At 32.4% G+C, this 18,508-nt stretch overlaps 1 protein-coding gene across 1 annotated transcript; it reads right to left on the bottom strand.

Annotated features, from left to right (window-relative positions):
* Positions 1-17: 17 nt before the first annotated feature.
* LOC124890712 (actin-related protein 4) lies at positions 18-6,992 on the bottom strand. Its single transcript, XM_047402488.1, has 7 exons — positions 6,838-6,992; positions 6,637-6,728; positions 4,394-4,540; positions 4,220-4,293; positions 1,999-2,079; positions 464-524; positions 18-256 (listed from the first exon to the last, which is right to left on the bottom strand). The coding sequence occupies exons 1-7, from the start codon at positions 6,848-6,850 to the stop codon at positions 203-205; spliced, it is 522 nt and encodes a 173-aa protein (XP_047258444.1). The 5' UTR covers positions 6,851-6,992; the 3' UTR covers positions 18-202.
* Positions 6,993-18,508: the final 11,516 nt, after the last annotated feature.

Here is an 18,508-nt window from a genome sequence, read left to right as displayed (position 1 = left end):
TACCCCCCCAGACCCCACTAAGTGGGAATACACTGGGTTTGTTGTTGCCACTTAAAAGGTAAGGTACAACGTGTATAATGCAGATAAGATAAATGATATTAAGGCTGAGAAATGAGATAACTCAGCAAAAGAACTTTGTTATTGGCAAGACAAGTCAAATAAGTAATTCAATGCAAATTGCCAGTAAGTAGAACATAACATCCTACCTGTCAACAACCAAAGAAGTTGCACGTCCTGATGCAAAAGATGTGAGAACCTACCATTAAGAGTATCATAAGAAAACTAACAACCAGAGTGGAATGATCTTGTAATGTTAAGAAGAAACAGCTTTTTTTCTTTTTCTTTTTCTTTTTTCTGTTTCTTTCTTGAATCAGGTTAAATGAAAGTTTAATTACTAAATAGCACAAAGAAGGTTATGTTATGACACTACAAATTAAAGATTCAAATGGCTAAAGGCACTTACAGCATTTTTGGCCAAAAACAATGCTGGAACTTGGTATTTTTCAAACATCATTTCTGCAGCCCTGTTAATAGATGATCATCAGTTCACTGTAATTCTCATTTTGCATACAGAAGACATGATAATGCAAGCAACAGACTCCCTTAAGAGGCAGGATTTAAATGATCGTGTTCCCTCGAAGCTTTAGTTTTGAATAAGAACTCTTTTTTTCCGTTTCATGATGGAAAATTTCTTTCACAGTAGAAACTTCTTGTTCAGGAAAGTAATCCTTCGACTCGACTTATTCCAGACGGTATTACACATTAAACTAGGTAAGGCCTTTATGTTGAAACTTGGGATCCATTCTGTGGCAAACGAACAGTTGACCAGTACCCAGTCAGCAGTTGACAATCCTCACTTAGCAGACCACCACAAATGTGACTTCCAGGCAAGATCCTAATAGGTGACGTCTTACGTTTGAGAGAAATTCACCGCCTATGAGGACCACAATGACCTTACAGAAAAAAAGTCAAGGTGGACAGACATAATTTGATGGAAACTTGACCTAGATTTGTTCTTTAATTGGGTAGATAGCTCAGAGAATTATCTTGAGAGTTCCAAATTGTTCACGCATGCCCACAAGAATGTTCTAGTCGAAAGAGATTTTACAGATGACAACAACAACAACAAAAAACCAGTGTATTCCCACAAAGTGGGGTCTGGGGAGGGTAAAGTCTACACAGTCCATACCCTTACCTCCAAAGAAGTAGAGAGGTTGTTTCCGATAGACCACCGGCTCAAGATAAGGAATAATAAACAAAAGCGTAATGAAACATGAAGCAAGATGAATGGCATCACATAAAAAGGATTAAGACATAAATATAAATCAAAGCAATATGAGATAAAGTAACCAAGTGCAATGTGCAATAAGAGATGACCTGCTTGTAAAATCTCTCGTTTGTGGATTCTTCCTTCTCTCTCTGTTTTATTCTACTCTCTCTAATTTTCTCTCCTTCTCGCATTTCTCATATTCCCCCCTTCTCTTTCACCCTACTCCATTTCTAGAGTTACATCACTGGTAATCTGGTATCGGAGCTTGAGGTCCTTATTCATCAGAGATTGCTGCACTTTTAGCATTCATTAATCATATAAATATCCATCACCCTATTACTTAGTTTAATTGGATTTACATTGTTTTCTCATTAAACTATACTAACAAACTTCTGGTGTTTATGACTTTACTATGAAAGGAAGTAGTTAGAATGCTCATACTTTGCCCCTTTGAAATAGGAAAGGCATAGGAGCCTACAGGATTAATAGATATATAATCTTTACTTAAGGATGTGCTTTCATCTTAATACTTCTCCTGTCCTCCCAATAAAACTCTGTTCTATAAAACGGTATTAACATAAAACACAAAGATAGGTGGATAAGGCGGCATATTCAGAAAAAATAAGTCTTGAAATCATGTACCTAATTGTTATACAAGGCCCAAAAGATAAATGACATGATGTAATGTGAGATGATAAGACTGCTAAAAGAAAGATTGCATTGCTCACTTTTCCCTCTGCTGCTGAGTGTTTGAACAAGGCTCTGCAAGTAACATTGGATGCTCCTTTGGATTGATCAGTAAGCATTCCCTGTAAGTGAATAGAAGTAGCAGCTAAAAAACGTCCTTTCAATAGTCTAGAGCAGCAACAGCTTAACCAAATGACAGGAAAAAAGAAAAAGAAAAGATGACACAAGAAAAGCATATAAGGACTTTTTTCTCCCTTCTTCAAATGACTCAGTAATACAACACCATCTTCACATAGAGCAGGTATTTCAGTGATCAAAGACGTCGGAAAGAGATATGGAGGATTGTCCTACAATGCATTTGGTGAACAGTACAGAAAGAACGGAATTCGAGATGTTTTGAAGACAAAGGAAGTACTACCCAGAAGTTGAAGATCAACCGCTTAGTCCTTTATTATTTTGGTGTAAACAATAATACATAGAGGAATCAGAGTCTACTTTTGATGTTCTAGATTACATCCAGAAAGGCTTAGATCTAGGAACTGTAATTGTAATTCACTCTGTTTTTGGGTGACTTCACAGCTTGTGCAGTCTAACTTTATGTAAAAACTTATTTTAAAAAAAAAAACTGTAGCATGATCTTCAAAAATAGAGTGCAAGCGCCAAGCAGTCTGTAGCATATTTGTGTTTCCCTTTTAGGATGAATCACTAATATGACCTTATTTACAGTAATATGAGAGCAATCTTGCAACGGGTACGTATGCGAGTATCTGACATGGCTACAAATCTAAGATGCAACGGGTTTGTATGCGAGTGTCTGAAACGGGTAAAAGAGGTTCTAGCGTGTAGGTTTTAACAAGACTCAAAATAACTCAACTGGTGCATATCACCTATATGGATCTATGTTCAAAACATAATAAAACAATTATTTATTTAGAAAATAGAAAAACAACTCACCTTTAAGATAAATTTTCACTAAAATTCATTTTTGGTTAATTAACTTGGTTTTTTTTTTTTTTTGAAACTAGGTTAATTAACTAATTAATTAAGTTATGTTTAATATTTTGTTGTATTAAATAGTCCAAAGTTAAAACTTTCTTTTATAATTGAGACATTCCCAAGGGCCAGCAGAAACACGGTTCAAACCTCAATGAATAAGGGTCCACCCTCTACCCATCTCCAAGTTGGCCCACTTAATCTTGTTCTTATAGAACTTGTCTTCAAAGCTATAATGAACTATCTTCCTGACTCAATTAAAATCACAATATGTTTGTAGAATATGTTTGTCCGGGTACTTTCCTTAAAACCCAGCCCACAAAGAATTGGCAAAGATACCCCAGGGCATTTCCCCCTTTGAGTCTTTGAATTCAGTGGTGGCTTCACCCAAAATTAACCGTAGTGTGTCAGTCCTCTGTTTTACCTAAATGGCGGCTTTAAATACCTATCAATTACAGGTCTTTCTGTCCGACTTCAGAGAAGAAGAAAAATTGGAGAGAGACACTGTAAAGCTCGTCGAATTACTGCTACTCGTTGTCTCATCTGTTGTTTTCTGTTTTCTTCCTCTTCTCCTTTGTCCTTCAACTATGTCTTCTTCCATTTTCTGTTCACCTTTCCTTCATCAAATTATTCACCGAACATTGATAAGATCCAGCAAGAACCTCACATCAGTACCAGTGTCAGGTTCAAGTCGCCAGCCCAGTGATAATCGAAGGGTTCCAACAACAGTTTCAAAAAGAGGACACTGTCAGTAATCCAAGTAGTAAAACCAAAAAAAGGAATGCCCAATATTGGCTAATGGTGGTCTTGGGGCAATTAGGAATACTTGCTCAACACAACCAGCAACAAACTCTACCATGTTCTGGATACTGACAATTACCTAAAACTACCTTTCTGCTATTAGGAAGATTTTGAAATAGACCAATATCAACTAAACCAAATGAGATTAAAAAGAAATTCATTCAGATTTTGTTTTTCTCACACAATAATTATAAAATATGTTTCACATGTGTGCTAGGAAACAAGATCAACTGCATATCACCTTTACATTCTAAGATCCTTCAGTGAGGGTTTCTAAGGTACTGCTTAGACTAGGAGGGGAGGACAAGACATGTATAGAAAGACCATGCAACATAAGCAGCGCAAAGCATACCCTTAATTATCTGAGTTGAAAATATTCAGAGTAGCATTCTTCCCATTGACACAACAAAAAGTTAATGGAACAAGGGAAATTGTTTCAACCTATGAACAAAAGGAAGGACCAATTACCTAAAAGCATGGTCCCATATGTTTTCTACAATATCCCAGTCCACAACCACCCCATCCTTGATGGGCGATATCACCTGACAAGATAATCCGACATCTTAGATAACAAAGATAAGGAAATGACATAAGATAAGGAAATGACATCTCAAGATGGTACAAGATAAATTGTAAACTAACCTCCATGAAATCACGGCGAAATCCCAAGGCTTGAGATCCCACATACAATTTTCTCTTAACCTTTGATTTAGAATCAAGAGCAGATCCAGAATTATCCTCCGGATTATCAGGATTATCATCTTCCATTTGATCAACTGATCCAACAGCCTTTTCAAAGATCATAAAATCAAAGACAACTTAAACAAATATATAACATGTACCTGACTAGTTAAATAAAACACTGAATATGAGTATACATGAAGGGAATAGCATAGTGATATAGACTAACAGTCCAGGAAAGTTAGTTTGTGAGTGGCTAACTTGCTAATGATATTTAAGAATTCACACATCAACCATAATGATGAAAAGATTTGAACTAATCCTGAGAAAGTCAGAAAACAGGAGATAGCAATATTTAGTGGGAGTTTGGCCATGAAAACTAAAATTTTTGAAGTTGAAGTTCGAGTTGGAGTCGACTTTGGAATTGAAGTTGGAGTGAGTTGTGTTTGTCCATGAATATAATTGGAGTTGTTTTTGAATTTTTGTGAGAGAAATAAGACGGAAAAAAAGTGAAAACAACTTTTTTTTGTTTTCCACTTTTCCAAATACAACTCCAAGTTTTGTTTGGAATTCTCATGGCCAAACATCAACTTGGAGTTGAATATGACATAAAGTGAAAAAGAAATCCGGAAAAGTGAAAAAAATTCATGGCCAAACGGGCCCTTAGATATTTGTTTAATCTACGGAGGATAATAAACCCTTGTGGTTCGGCCCTTCCCTGGACCCCGCCCATAGCGGGAGCTTATCTTCCATACAACAAAATTAATCCACTGGTTACTTAATACCTTCCACCAACACATATACGAGGTACTTCTATCCACCAAGGCTTGAAGATATCATCCACCTTTTTTGCCTCTACTGGGATTTGAACCCTGATCTCTCATGGTCCATTCTAACTTCATTAAACACAGCTCACATACTTTCATCGTTGAACCAACATTCTACAGCAGTGGTACAAGTAATATAACAAATACACCAACTATATTTCATCTATTTTCTGAAGGTGAAACGTGGAATGGTTGCACAAATATGTGGAAGCTTCATTAAAATTTTCTGGTTTTGAGATGCATAAGAGAAGTGAGTCTTTTTCTTTTCTTTCTTTTTTTTGATAACTGTGGTGTCCGGGCCGCTTGCACGCACCTCGACTAATTCCAAGGGATACCTGTCACCTCCCAATAGCAACAGGTATCAAGTAACTCTATCCACCAAGACCAGATGGGAAGAAATCACCAAGCATTTGTCTTTGTTGAGAATTGAACCTAAGACCTTATGGTGCTCAACCAACTTCATTGAACCACTAGGCCACACCCTTGGGTGCTCATTTTCTTTTTTAATAAGTAAGTAAGAGAAGTACATTTCAGTAGTCATTTGACTGCACTTTAGCTTTCTTGGATGTTAGAGCTACAAGACCTCGCAGGACAATCATTACCAATTGTGGTTTTGTGATAATAACATAGAGTTGGCAATAAAATTTAGTAAAAGATTCCATGTAAATCCATTACAGGTAACCAATTCCCAAATCAAATCGAACAGCTACTCAACCTGGAAAAACAAAGAGGCACAAATTGTTTGAAACGATAGTGCTCGAGGACCTGACAGAGTTCACAGCTACTGTAAGAATTATTAAGCAATCCACCACATTACCAGAGTGGATGCACACAAAAAATGACCATCACACACTAAAGAGGATTCACAAGCCCACGAGTCTAATAAGTCCTCAAGTTTCTCCACCATGGAGATGAGAAAACAATGTAAAGTTTCCTATTTTCTCAAATTGTACACCAATATCCTTTATCAACTTCAATGGGAAAAATCTCCCAAATTCAGTTTTTTTTTTTCATGGTCTAGTTGATGAGTTCCCTTCAACCAATTCTAATTTGTTCAAGGAATAATTAAAAGGAGCTCATGATCTATAATAAAAATCTCTAAATCCCCAATATAAGAAAAGGAAAAAGTTTAGCTCGGGCGAATAGTAGTGTGCTGATGCTGAGGGTTAGGTAATTTTATATTACCACTACTCTATACTTTCACTTCAATTGCATATTAAATGTCATTGAGGTTCAAGGATGCCGCCAATGACCAAAGTTCTAAACTTTAGAGCTTTCCAGTGAAACTTGATGTTGAGGCTTGAGTTAAAACAGTTACTTCACAAAGTTTGGGAACATATAAGTGATAATTTGCAAGGATAAAACGTTTCAACTTACAGATGGGAAAACGGCTTTGGGAGCATCTTCGCCAGCGTAACCAGCTTTGCAAGTATGGCTACCCAAATCTATCACAATTGCTGACACTTCATCTGTACAACAAATAATGAAAATACGCTGAATTTTTGGTGCTTATATTAACATATACAATATGAAAGCCCTAAATTTTCACAATCAAGAGACTGAGTAACTGATACTCACCACCACCGTACATGATTCGACTTCGGAGATCGACTCTCCCTTCTGAGAAACTCTCCGCTACGAGGGCTTTAGTTGGGTTTTCAAGAAAACAAGTCGGTAGGGTCAGTTCAATTTAATAGTGCGGAGCAAGTAGGGCCATAAAAATTATTTTTTTCGTTGGAACTAAGTTGCGCTTGGCCATATGTCTTTTAAATTTTTTTTTAGATTTTTAAAAAAAAAAAATTTAATTATAATTTTATATCTTTTAACTTTTAAAAATTATTAAAATTATTTAATTATTAATTTATCTACTAACATACAACCAAATATTTGAGAAAATAATTTATATATCTTCAATTGATAAAATAATTAACAACAAACTAATTATTATGATTGTTATTCTTCTAAAAATTGAATAAAAATATTACAAGCATGAGTTCAATAAGTTTATCTAACCATAATCAATTGAGTAGAGAAAATATATTTTGATAAATATGATTGATGGATGTAAATATATTTTATATATTCTTAAATTTGTTGATGAAAATTCTTTAATTACTTTCACTTGAATTAATCATTTTATTAAATTTATTTTTAAAAAAAAAATTACGGATGAATTATTTTTGAATAGATTAGTGCTATTTTTTTGTTTTTTCTTTATTGATGATATTGATTTTCCTTGAATATTATTGTATCGTAAATATGGATCATTACGTTATGTTTGATATGTGACTTTATTGACCACTTTTTAATAATTTATTAAAATCATAATAGCCATTATATGACATACACATAAAACTAGAATGGCAAGAAAAAAATATTGAATTTCTCATTTTTAAATAACATAATGTACTAGTAGTTCATTCAAAACAAAAGTTGATATATTTCCGTCATAGATTGTCATTTATTATTTTTTACTTCACGTTAGTAAATTTTGGTTAAAAGAAGAAAAAGAGATTAGAATATATGTAACAACTAAAAATGATGTACCATAGTAATAATTTTTTTCTTGGTGGTTGGTTGTATTTATAAGAGGGTTTTGTGTAAAAAATTAAAGATTGGGGTTATATGTGATAATAATGAAAGTTGGAAATGGAAGTGAAAAATTGTGAACACAACAAAAAGTTGTTTTCACTTTTTAGAATCAAACTCTGAAATAATTTTTCGAATTTTCATGGCCAAACACCACCATTTCCGAAAAGGTGAAAAACATTTTCGTAAAAAAGTAAAAAATTTCTATGGCCAAACGGGCCCTAATTATTTTGAAAAATATTTTTTCTGATGGAAACAAAAAAAAACATATTACATACGTGGCATTTTAAGTAACAGTTTGGTCATGAGTATTTTTTTACTTTTTTTTTTAATTATTTCAATAAAAAGTAAAAATAATAGTGTTTAGCCATGAAAATTTCAAATATAATTTAAAATTATATTTGAAAAAGGTAAAAAACAAGAAAAACTTGTTTTCACTTTTTTCACTTTTATTTTTTCACAAAATTTCAAAAATAACTTCAATTTATATTTATGGTCAAACACAATTCTAATTCCAACTTCAATTTCAGCTCTATTACTAACTCGAAAAAAATTATATTTTCATGGCCAAATTGGGCCTAAGTAGGTGTTTGGCCATCTTCTATTATGAAAAAAATAGAAAAAAATAAATTTTATTTTCAAATTGAAAAATCAGATTTAGAAATTGAGATTGTGATTGTGATTGGCCATAAAATAAATTAAAATTATTTTTTTTAGTTGTTACAAATAATTTAGAGTGAAAAAAAATGAAAACATCTTTTTGCTACTTTTGGAATTTTTGAAAATTAAAAAAGTGAATAAAGTGAAAATAGAAATTTCTGAAATTTCATGATCAAATATATTTTTTGAAATTCTAACTCCAGAAAAAAAAATTGTCATGATCAAACATTTCCTTATCTCTTCTCAATGCCTCTAATCCCACAGCTCCAACTCTCGACTATCTCACTTCTAGGGGTGGGCATAAATACCAAAAAATTAAAATATCGAATCGAATCAAATTATTTCGGTTTTTCGATTTTATTTTTTTAGTTTTTCGGTTTGAGTTAGGTTTATTTTTTTATAAACTTGGTATTTCGGTTTGGTTTTCGATTTTTAGGTTGACGTAGTTCGTTTTTTGGTTTAAACCAAAAATTTTAATTTACTTTTTTCAATTATAATATATATATATTAATATATATAATATATATTTAATATTTAATATTTATAATATATAATCCCATAAGCTATTAGGCTTTAGCCACAACTCACTACTGTCTACAACCCGAAGCCCCAAAATCAAAATACATTCAGCAATCGAAATTGAAAGTTACTTTTTTCATTGATTTTTGCAACCAAAAGTTAATATATAGTCCTCTATATGATTTTTGCATTGGAGGTGATTATTCTTATTTGTCACCTAGAAAACTTTACAAGTTTATATTGATTTTTCTTTAATGTAAGAAAGTTAAACTAGTTCGATTACAAATATAATTTAGCCCATTAAATAGGCCCAAAACCGAAAAATCGAAATTATTAAATCGAATAAAACCGAACCAAAATATAAATAAATCGAACCGAACTAATTCGGTTCGGTTTTTGATACACCTAATTCCATAACCGAAAACTAAAAAAACCAAAATAAAAAAATCAAACCCGAACCGAAGTATCGAACACCCAACCCTCCTAGAAAAATGTAGTGTTTTGCTAAATTATAATTACATATAAATATTTTTGAGATAATATTTTTGTACTTTCTTAACAAATAATAGAAAATAAAAAAAAAAATCACTTATTTTTCAAAAGAATATTTCCTAAGAAATTATTTTTCATGAAAAACATTTTCCTCCATATTAAACACACCCTCAATACCAAGTGGTTCAAGCTTATAATCAAAGGAAAGGGGCAATAATTTCTTAGTTTTGTGATTTTCTATTTTTTATGCTTAGAAGCCGATTGAGAGTAATGTTCATGTTTGTCGTCAAATATTTAAACACTATCAAATGAACAAAAGTCTCTATTGTTTAGGTTTCTAAAAATTTAAAATCTCACAAATAAATATTGTGATTTATTGAAATTTCTAACAAATTGATAATCAAGATTTGTTGGGGATTTCTTCTGAAGTTGCGGTAAATAAAATAGTATTCTATAAAAAATTGAGTTATTTGGTGGTGTTTTTGATCCATTTCATATGGAGTTTCATGTTTGACGTTCGTAGGAGATGGAAATCACTTTTTACTTAATTTGGTACAATATTGTATGATTTGTATAATAATGTTAAAGTGTGTAAAAATATCTCTTACACACTTTTATGTAAAATTGATACATCATTTACAGAAGTGTATAATATTGTATATTGACGTATAAATACATTGAACTTTGACTATGCGGGTGTAAATTGAAAATACCACTATGTGCGTGCATTGTGTTGCATTGAACTATATTGAAAAGTTTTCTTTTAAATCTACTCAATTTCATTCTATATTTGCTATTTGACTAAGCATTAAAAAAAATTTAAAGAGGTACTCCCTCAATTTCAATTTTTGTAATATAATTTGTTAGACATAAATTTTAAATAAGACTTTTGAAACTTGTGCAAACTTGTGTTATTAGATATATTATAATATTTATGTGTTTATATGACTTTTGACATTCATGGTCTTAAAAGAGTTATAACATTTTTGTAGCTAAAAATATTTTATTAAGGATAAAATGAAACATTTATAATTAGATGTCTCTAATTTAAAATTGTATCTTTAACAAACTAATAAGAAAATCGTATCATATAAATTGAGGAGGGAGGGGGGAGGGGGAGGGGAATGTGATTTTTAATGCATAACTAAAGAACATCTAAAATGTGTCATGGTATTTCAATAGCTATAAAAGTAATCATAAAAAATAATAAAATTTAAAGTTTAAGAGTTTTGATTTATTTGCACATATTGAAGGTTTAATTCAAATACCAGTTATTAGGCCTCATTTATTTTTATTAAAATCACTTATGATGTGCATTCAGACTTAAATATCTAAATCTAAGTACACATTTAAAGATTAAGATGTTGTATTATGATATAAATATTAAATAATAAGATTTATTATTTTTCAACATTTGAATATATAAAATTTATCTTTATCAGAAAAGCAATAAATATGAAATTCAACAAGATGTTAATATATTTTATCAATAAGTATTTTAAAAAAAAAATTATGACGATTGGTGGTGATGCTAGCAATAACAGATGTAGGTGCAGATTTGAGATGGTGTTGGCAAATGATGATATTGTAGCATGCAGGTAGTAGCTAGTGGTGATGGTGGTTAGCAACAGTTGTGGATAGTGATAGTTGGAGTTAGCGGCTACATCACAAATCAAAATCGGATCAAGATGGCACCTACTATAACCCTCTAGTAGGTAAGCAACCCCACTGATATATGTATAGATATATATATATATACACATACATACATACATACATACATACATATATGTATGTATGTGTGTGTGTATGTATGTATGTATATATGTATATATGTATGTATTGAGAGGCAGGTTTTAGAACCACCTTACTCCTGCTACTACTATTTGCCCCCATTGTAATATATTCATCTATTAATAAAAGTTTGTTCAAATTTTCAAAAGGCACGGATCAAGCTCTTTCATTTTAAGGTATTTTAATTTTCTATTGCTTATTTTATCATCTTTCCTTTACATTAGCCTAAATGACAGGCTAAATATTTTGTATTGAACTATAACATATTAAGCTGCTAATATAATATGGCACTAAATACTTAATAAGAATCTTATCAACCAATGACAATAAGGCTGCACATCATAATCTTGTAATAATAGTTCCAGTTCAGGCTATATGTTGGAGGTCCTGTTATAAGGCCTATTAATGTCAAGAGTAGCATTTAAGGATATATGTGGACTCGTAATGAACCAGAAATATTACTACTAAGGTTATGACAACGTGTGAAGGTTCCTGTAGTATCATTGAAGCGATCCGATTTTCATTATGGTATCAGAGCCATGAAATATTGGTAGTGATAAGTGTTATACATTCCACACACTTATTATCATGAATATCATGAAAAAGCAGACTACTGTTTAAAACAATAGAAAAGAAGAATATGATATGCCACAATATTTAGACCTTCTTAATAAGTGGACAATTCCTTAAGTCTAACCCAACCTTATATATTAAATAGGGACTTTTGAAAAATTAGGTCTTAAACAGGTTGTTAAAACAATTGAAGAAACTATTACTGTTGATGATGATCATGCTACTTATAGATTATTATTTGAAAATGATATGACTCCTTATAAGGAAACTCATAGATTCATGCATATTGGATTAATACAAGTTGCATTTAAACCACTTACTTTAAGAGGTTTACCTGAAAGCTTCATAACGGCTTTAAGAGATGGTAGAAATCAAAATTAGAAAAAGTCTCTTATAGGGACTGCTCAAATAAGCTTTGCTTATGGCTCTGTATATTTTAATACTTATCCTAACTTACAAATATTTTTGAATAATTTTTTTTTAGTTTAATTTTGTATTTTATTAATAATCAGCACTTGATGGACCAACCCATCATACAACAAAAAACAGCCTAGTCCTATTCACTTAACCCGGCCCAACCCGATATCCATTTATTAATAAATACATATTGTAGGGTTTCCAAAGAGAACTAGTTTCCTAATTCTAAACTTGTGTCCGCCTCCTTCAACCATGGTGCTTCCTTTCTCAAGTCTGAGATTTATCTTGTTGATGCTTTGAGAGATCAATATTGTACCTCTTTCTGGATGCTCTCCTCCTTCTATCAGCTTACATAAGTAAGTACTGCTAATCCTTCCATTCTGTGCTTTACAATTTCTCATTCCAGCTGAATAATGGTATTTTTTTTGCTTCAGTTACATTCCCTAGTAGATGGGAAAAATTAAATATTTTTATTCAGCTAAGAAGGATTCGGTCTTCTGAGTAGAGCTGTAACAGCCAAGTATGTTGCCCTCTTCTTGTCTTCCTTTCTTGTTTCTAGATCTACTTGACTTCACTTCACTATCTCTTGCTTGTAGTCCATAGATGTAGAAGGGATGAAGAAAATGAGTTGTTTGGACCCACGATTATTCAGCTATCTATCTCTCTCCCAGGTTTATGTTGCTCCATCTGACCCATCGATCCTCCCATGTTGTTGAAAGACCTTTGTGATGGCTGTAATAGCTTAGAAATAATACATGCACTGTTATGAATACTACTATCTCCTGTATATAAATTGCATGTAAACTATTCAGTTTGAATTTCCTTCTCTTCTTTATCCCTTAACTTGTATGATCCTTAAGTATGGACTCTGCCATTTGTCATTGTTTAGGATAAATTTTCCTCTGCTTTGTCACTGCTAATAATTTGTAATGGTAAAAACACCTGTATCTATGACCAAATTTGCTAGATAATCTGCCAATTGGCTACCCTCCCTGAATATGTGCTGATACTTTACATGCTTATTATGCATGAATTTGTGAATTTGTTTGACTGTGTGTGCTATATTCCATGGGCAAGGCCATTCACATGTTAACACCTTCTACATGAATAGTGAGTCCATCTGAATAATAATCTTATTGTGCTGTGATTGTGTACCATGCTTAGCTGCATAGAAAATTGTATAAGCCTCTGCTTGCATACTATTAGCATAATAATGTGGTTCACCTTTAGTAAATAAGACATCTTCATTCTCATCCCTCAAATAAAATACATATGAGTTTCCTCCATCTTCTCTTCTAACTGCTCCATCTGTGTTGTACTTTACCCATCCTTCCTCTAGTGCCTTCCATAAGATTTTAATAGCCTTAACTTTCATTTTTAACTTGCCCATCTCCTTAATTATGTTTGCCCATTCATTTAGAAATTCCAAATCTGGCTTTCTGACCTTCAACAACATTCTCATGCTCCTTGTAACATTGTATAGTATCCTCAATCCTGAAGTTTCCTTGTTTTCATGTTTCTTCTTATTCCTTCTTCTCCATAACTCCCGTAGAATAATGCTAGGCATAGCAAAGTAGTTTGATTGTTTCCTCCCTTTTACTTCAGTATTCCACCACCTTAGTACTGTTCTTGTCAGGGTCAGATGTTGAATATGAATACCTGCAAAAGAAGAAAAGTAGGATCAGGTCCCGTTAGCATAAAAAGAATTCCTAAAGACATGTGCTATTGTCTCCACTTCTGGTTCCTCACAACACCAGCACTTAGAAGGACCTTGCAATCCAAATCTCCTTGTTGTATCATCTACTGGAATTCTCCTTCTCCATAACTTCCACATGAAAAAACATATCTTAAAAGGCAAGCCTTTCACCCATATCCTCTTGAATGAGTTGTCAATACTTTCCCTATTTCTTATGCACTGCCAAGCTGATTTCACTGTAAACAGACCTTTTGGTTCAATACTCTATATTGTCCAATTTTTCCCTTCTTCTAATGGAGGTATCACCTTATTAAGAATATGATCTGCCAACTCCTCTGTGAATAATGCTCTAATCAACTGTTCATCCCAATTTCCTTCACTTACTAACTCCTTTATCTGCTTATACTGTTCTTGCTCCCCTTATCTTCCTTCCATTATGAAATAAAGATCACCTTGCCCAGTCCAATTATCTAACCAGATATCAGAATTTCCTTGATTCAGTTGCCATATAATAAGATGGTCCACCAAATTCCTGGCAATAAACATCTTCTTCCACGCTTGAGATCCATCTGCACCAGTTTTCTACATGACTAGTTTTGGATGCTCTCGTTTGTAATATTTATTGAATATATAGTCCTTCCATATTGACTTTGTGGTCCTGAAATTCCACCAAAGCTTGCAAAATAATGTCGTAGAAATATCACTAATCCTTCTAAAACCCAAGCTACCTTATTCTTGTGGTAAACATACTATTTGCCATTTCACCCAATATTTTCCCTTTTCTCTAATTTTACTATTCCAAAAAAATTGAGCTAGCATTTTTTGAATAGTATTCAACACATTCAAGGGAGGGTTCATCACTGATAAGCAATGTATCAAGATACTTTGCAAAACATGTTTGATCAACACAACCCTTCCTCCATAAGATAACACTTTTTCTTTCCATGACTGCACCTTACTAGCAATTTTATTCAGTAATTGCTGATAATAATCCTTCTTCCTTCGTATATAAAAGATTGGACATCCTAAGTATATAAAAGGGAAATCTCTTCTCATGATGCCAGTAGCAATCTCTGTTATAATCCCTACATTGGATACTCCCTTGTGCAAATAAATTGTACTCTTTTCGTTGTTTATTTTTTGCCCAGAGACTTCCTCATATTTATCCAAAGTTGTAGTGACCAGCCTTCACCTCAACTTTACATAGGATTATCATATCATCTGAAAAAGCTAGATGATTCAGTTTTGGACTTTCTCTTATCATCCCCAAAAATTTAAAATCCTCATTCTGCATCATCTTCTTCAATGACCTTAACAACACATCTGCTGCTATGATGAACAATGTTGGTGACAATGGATCCCCTTGTTTCAATCCTCTTGTTGACCTAAAAAATCCTTTTGATTGACCATTAAAAATTATGGAGTACCAATTATTTTCCAGTAATCTGAAGATCATGTCTATCAGCACCTCTAAAAAGCCAAATGTCCTCAATACCTTAGTTAAAAACAACCACCCCACTCTGTCATATGCCTTCATCATGTCAAGCTTCATAACCATGTTAGGTAGTTTGCCTCCTTTCTAATTTCAGCCACAATCTCCTGAACCATCAGTACATTTTCAGCAATACTTCTTCCCTAAACAAAATCAGCTTGTTCTGGTGATATCAATTGAGGTAGTATTCCTTTAAGTCTTTCATAAACAATTCTTGAAAATATCTTGTTCACAAAATTACTAAGGGAAATAGGCCTCATATTAGAAAAAGTATTCACTACTAACTTTTTTGGTATCAATACCAAATTTGTATGAGTAATGAATCTAGGAAGCTGAAAACCACAAAAGAAAGTAGTTACCATTTTGTGAATGTCCTGCTTAATAATCTCCCATGCACCTTGATAAAATGCTCCTGTCATTCCATCTAGTCCCCCTGCACTATTTCTATTCAATCCCATGACAGGTTCTCTGATTTTTTTCCTCCCCTGGTAGTCTTATAATGTCCTTGTTCTGATCTTCTGTCATCAGCTTTGGTAATTCATCTAACATGGAGAAATCTTCTGCATCCTGTTGCTTAGTAAACTGATCCTGGAAAAAACTAACTACTGTCTCTGCAATATCTTGTACTTCTTCTATCCATTCTCCCTGCTCATTTTGAATTCTATTAATTCTAAGTCTGCTTCTCCTTCCCTTGACAATAGTGTGAAAAACTTGGTATTCCTTTCTCCGTCCTTGAACCATTCATATCCAGCCTTTTGCCTCAAAAAATCTGCTCATCTCTTAAGTTGCATGTTTAATTCAGCATGAGCCTTAAACAAATTAGTTCTATTTATTCCACTGGATTCTCTTCAAACTGTTTCTCTCTTACCTTGATAATATCCTCTAGTATAGCTATTTCCTGGAGTATATTTCCAAAATGGTCTTTGCTCCACTTAGCTAATGTTGACTTAATGTAGCTATTTTTGAATGATGAGAACTCTTTAAATGCTTTAGTATTGAGTATCAGAAACTGAAGTTATATGTATGTGTTATAGAATTTATTATAAACCTTTATATACTTTAAATCCTATGTGTAAAATTATGGATTTTAAAAATGAGACTATTTTAATAGAAGCTAATTTTGGTAGGTCAAAAGTTAATACTAGAAGACTTATTAAATGGGATGAAATTGACTTTCCAAAAGAACGGATTTTTGAGGAAGCTACTCCTCCTCAAAATAATGTGAATAGTGAAACTACAGAAGTTGAACATATCACAGATGGTACTATTAAAATTAGATTTTCTGATCCCACACCTCTTATAAATAGAGCTGATAATCTTAGTGTTGCATCTAGATTAACTAGGTCAACCTCTTCTTATATTTCTCCTATTTATTATATTGTTAATTCTTCGTCTAGAGCCTCTACTTCTCAAATTAAAGAAAGCAATAGAGTGAGTAGTATTAGACTAAATAGAGATAATACAACTAATGCTATCCCAGATGTGGATCCAATCGAATCCGAAATGAATTTTTCTACAAATTTGAAATGAATCAAAACAAAATTGATTTTAGTTCGGGATCACCAACAAGAAAAGAAACTCAAATGAATTCTTTAAACATAGATAGGAATTTTTTAGAAATTGTTTTTTTCAAAACTTTGATAAAGAAGAAGAAAATTTCTTTCAGGAAGAATTTTATAAAGACCTACCTGCTCATAATAAAGTTATTGCTTTTATTTCATGGTTCATGGCAAAATATGTTGATAATTATATTTATGTGTTAGAAAAAAATTATAAATTAAGTAGTGGTGAAATCACCAAGTCAGTTTTCCCCCCGTAACAATCTTTTAAAATTGAAAAAGATGACAAAATAGTTTATTTTACTGCATTTGCAAAATTACTTGAAAATAATATTGTCATTATTACTGCCCAACATGTTAATACAATGATCAAACAACCAAATTATGTTAATATTTATATGAGCATATTGGGTGAACAAATTATTTCTGTACATGATAGGATTGATAAAATATTTTCTGAATTAAAGAAAATGGATCATAGTGATAACAAAAAGAGAAATCAAATTTCTATTGCTACTACTAATATCCAACCTCCCCTGATATTAAAGACTTTAAATTAAATAAAAATTTGGGAGATTTAGAGAAATTGCTAGAAGAAAATTTAATGCATTAAAAATTATTCCTGTTATTAGCAATAATAGTTTTGAGGATAATAATAAGATCCCTAGTGAGATTCGTAAGATCTCTGAAAAGCATGCTCAAAAATCGGTCCAAAGGATGTACTACTATCCTAGACCTATTCCTCAAGATGTATCGTTGGAGGAACAAGAGATAATAGTCTCTAATAGTTATAATGAAAATGAAATCTATGAATTAAACATAGATGATTTTACTGACAAATAAATTTCTACAGCAGTACACCGAATATTGATGTACAGTACAATTTGTAAAGTTCATTATAATGGTGATAAAACTATTGCAGAAATGATTACACCAGGATTTATGGGTCAGTTAAAAGGTTGGTGGGATAATTATTTAACCTTAGACCAACGTTCCAGGATTTTACAGTTTATTAAGACTGAAGATGGTCAGCCAATTCAAAATCTAGTTTATACATTAGTCCTTAATATTATGGAACATTTTTCAGGAAGATGGTCTGATAATAGTGAGACTATTAGAACAATGCTTCAAAATTTAAGGTGCAAAACTCTCACATTCTTTAGATGGTACAAAGATGTGTTCTTATCAAGAGTCATGGAATTGCCAGAGAGTAATAATTCTCACTAGAAGTCTTAAATTTATAGATGGTGTACCAACGCTCTTTGCAGAGAGAATTAGAAAAGCTCTTAGGGGATTCACAATAAGTATTAATTATGATGAGTACGCGTATAAAAAATTGAGTAATGTTTGTACTCAAGAAGCGCTATTCTTATGTAATGAGATTAGATTAAATTAGCAATTAAGAGATATTATCTTAATGAAAGACAACAATTAGGAGAGTTTTGTGAACAATTTTCC

The sequence above is a fragment of the Capsicum annuum genome, unplaced genomic scaffold (genome assembly GCF_002878395.1).
Source record: "Capsicum annuum cultivar UCD-10X-F1 unplaced genomic scaffold, UCD10Xv1.1 ctg2314, whole genome shotgun sequence".
Lineage (NCBI taxonomy): Eukaryota > Viridiplantae > Streptophyta > Magnoliopsida > Solanales > Solanaceae > Capsicum > Capsicum annuum.
This window is presented reverse-complemented; position numbering and strand designations above follow the sequence as displayed.

Excerpts from the sequence above, each read along its gene's own strand:
- LOC124890712 (XM_047402488.1), bottom strand. Across the intron at positions 2,080-4,219 it reads ATATGGGACCATGCTTTTAG|GGAATGCTTACTGATCAATC; the intron begins GTAATTGGTCCT and ends ATTCACTTACAG. Across the intron at positions 257-463 it reads TGTTTTTGGCCAAAAATGCT|GTTCTCACATCTTTTGCATC; the intron begins GTAAGTGCCTTT and ends TCTTAATGGTAG.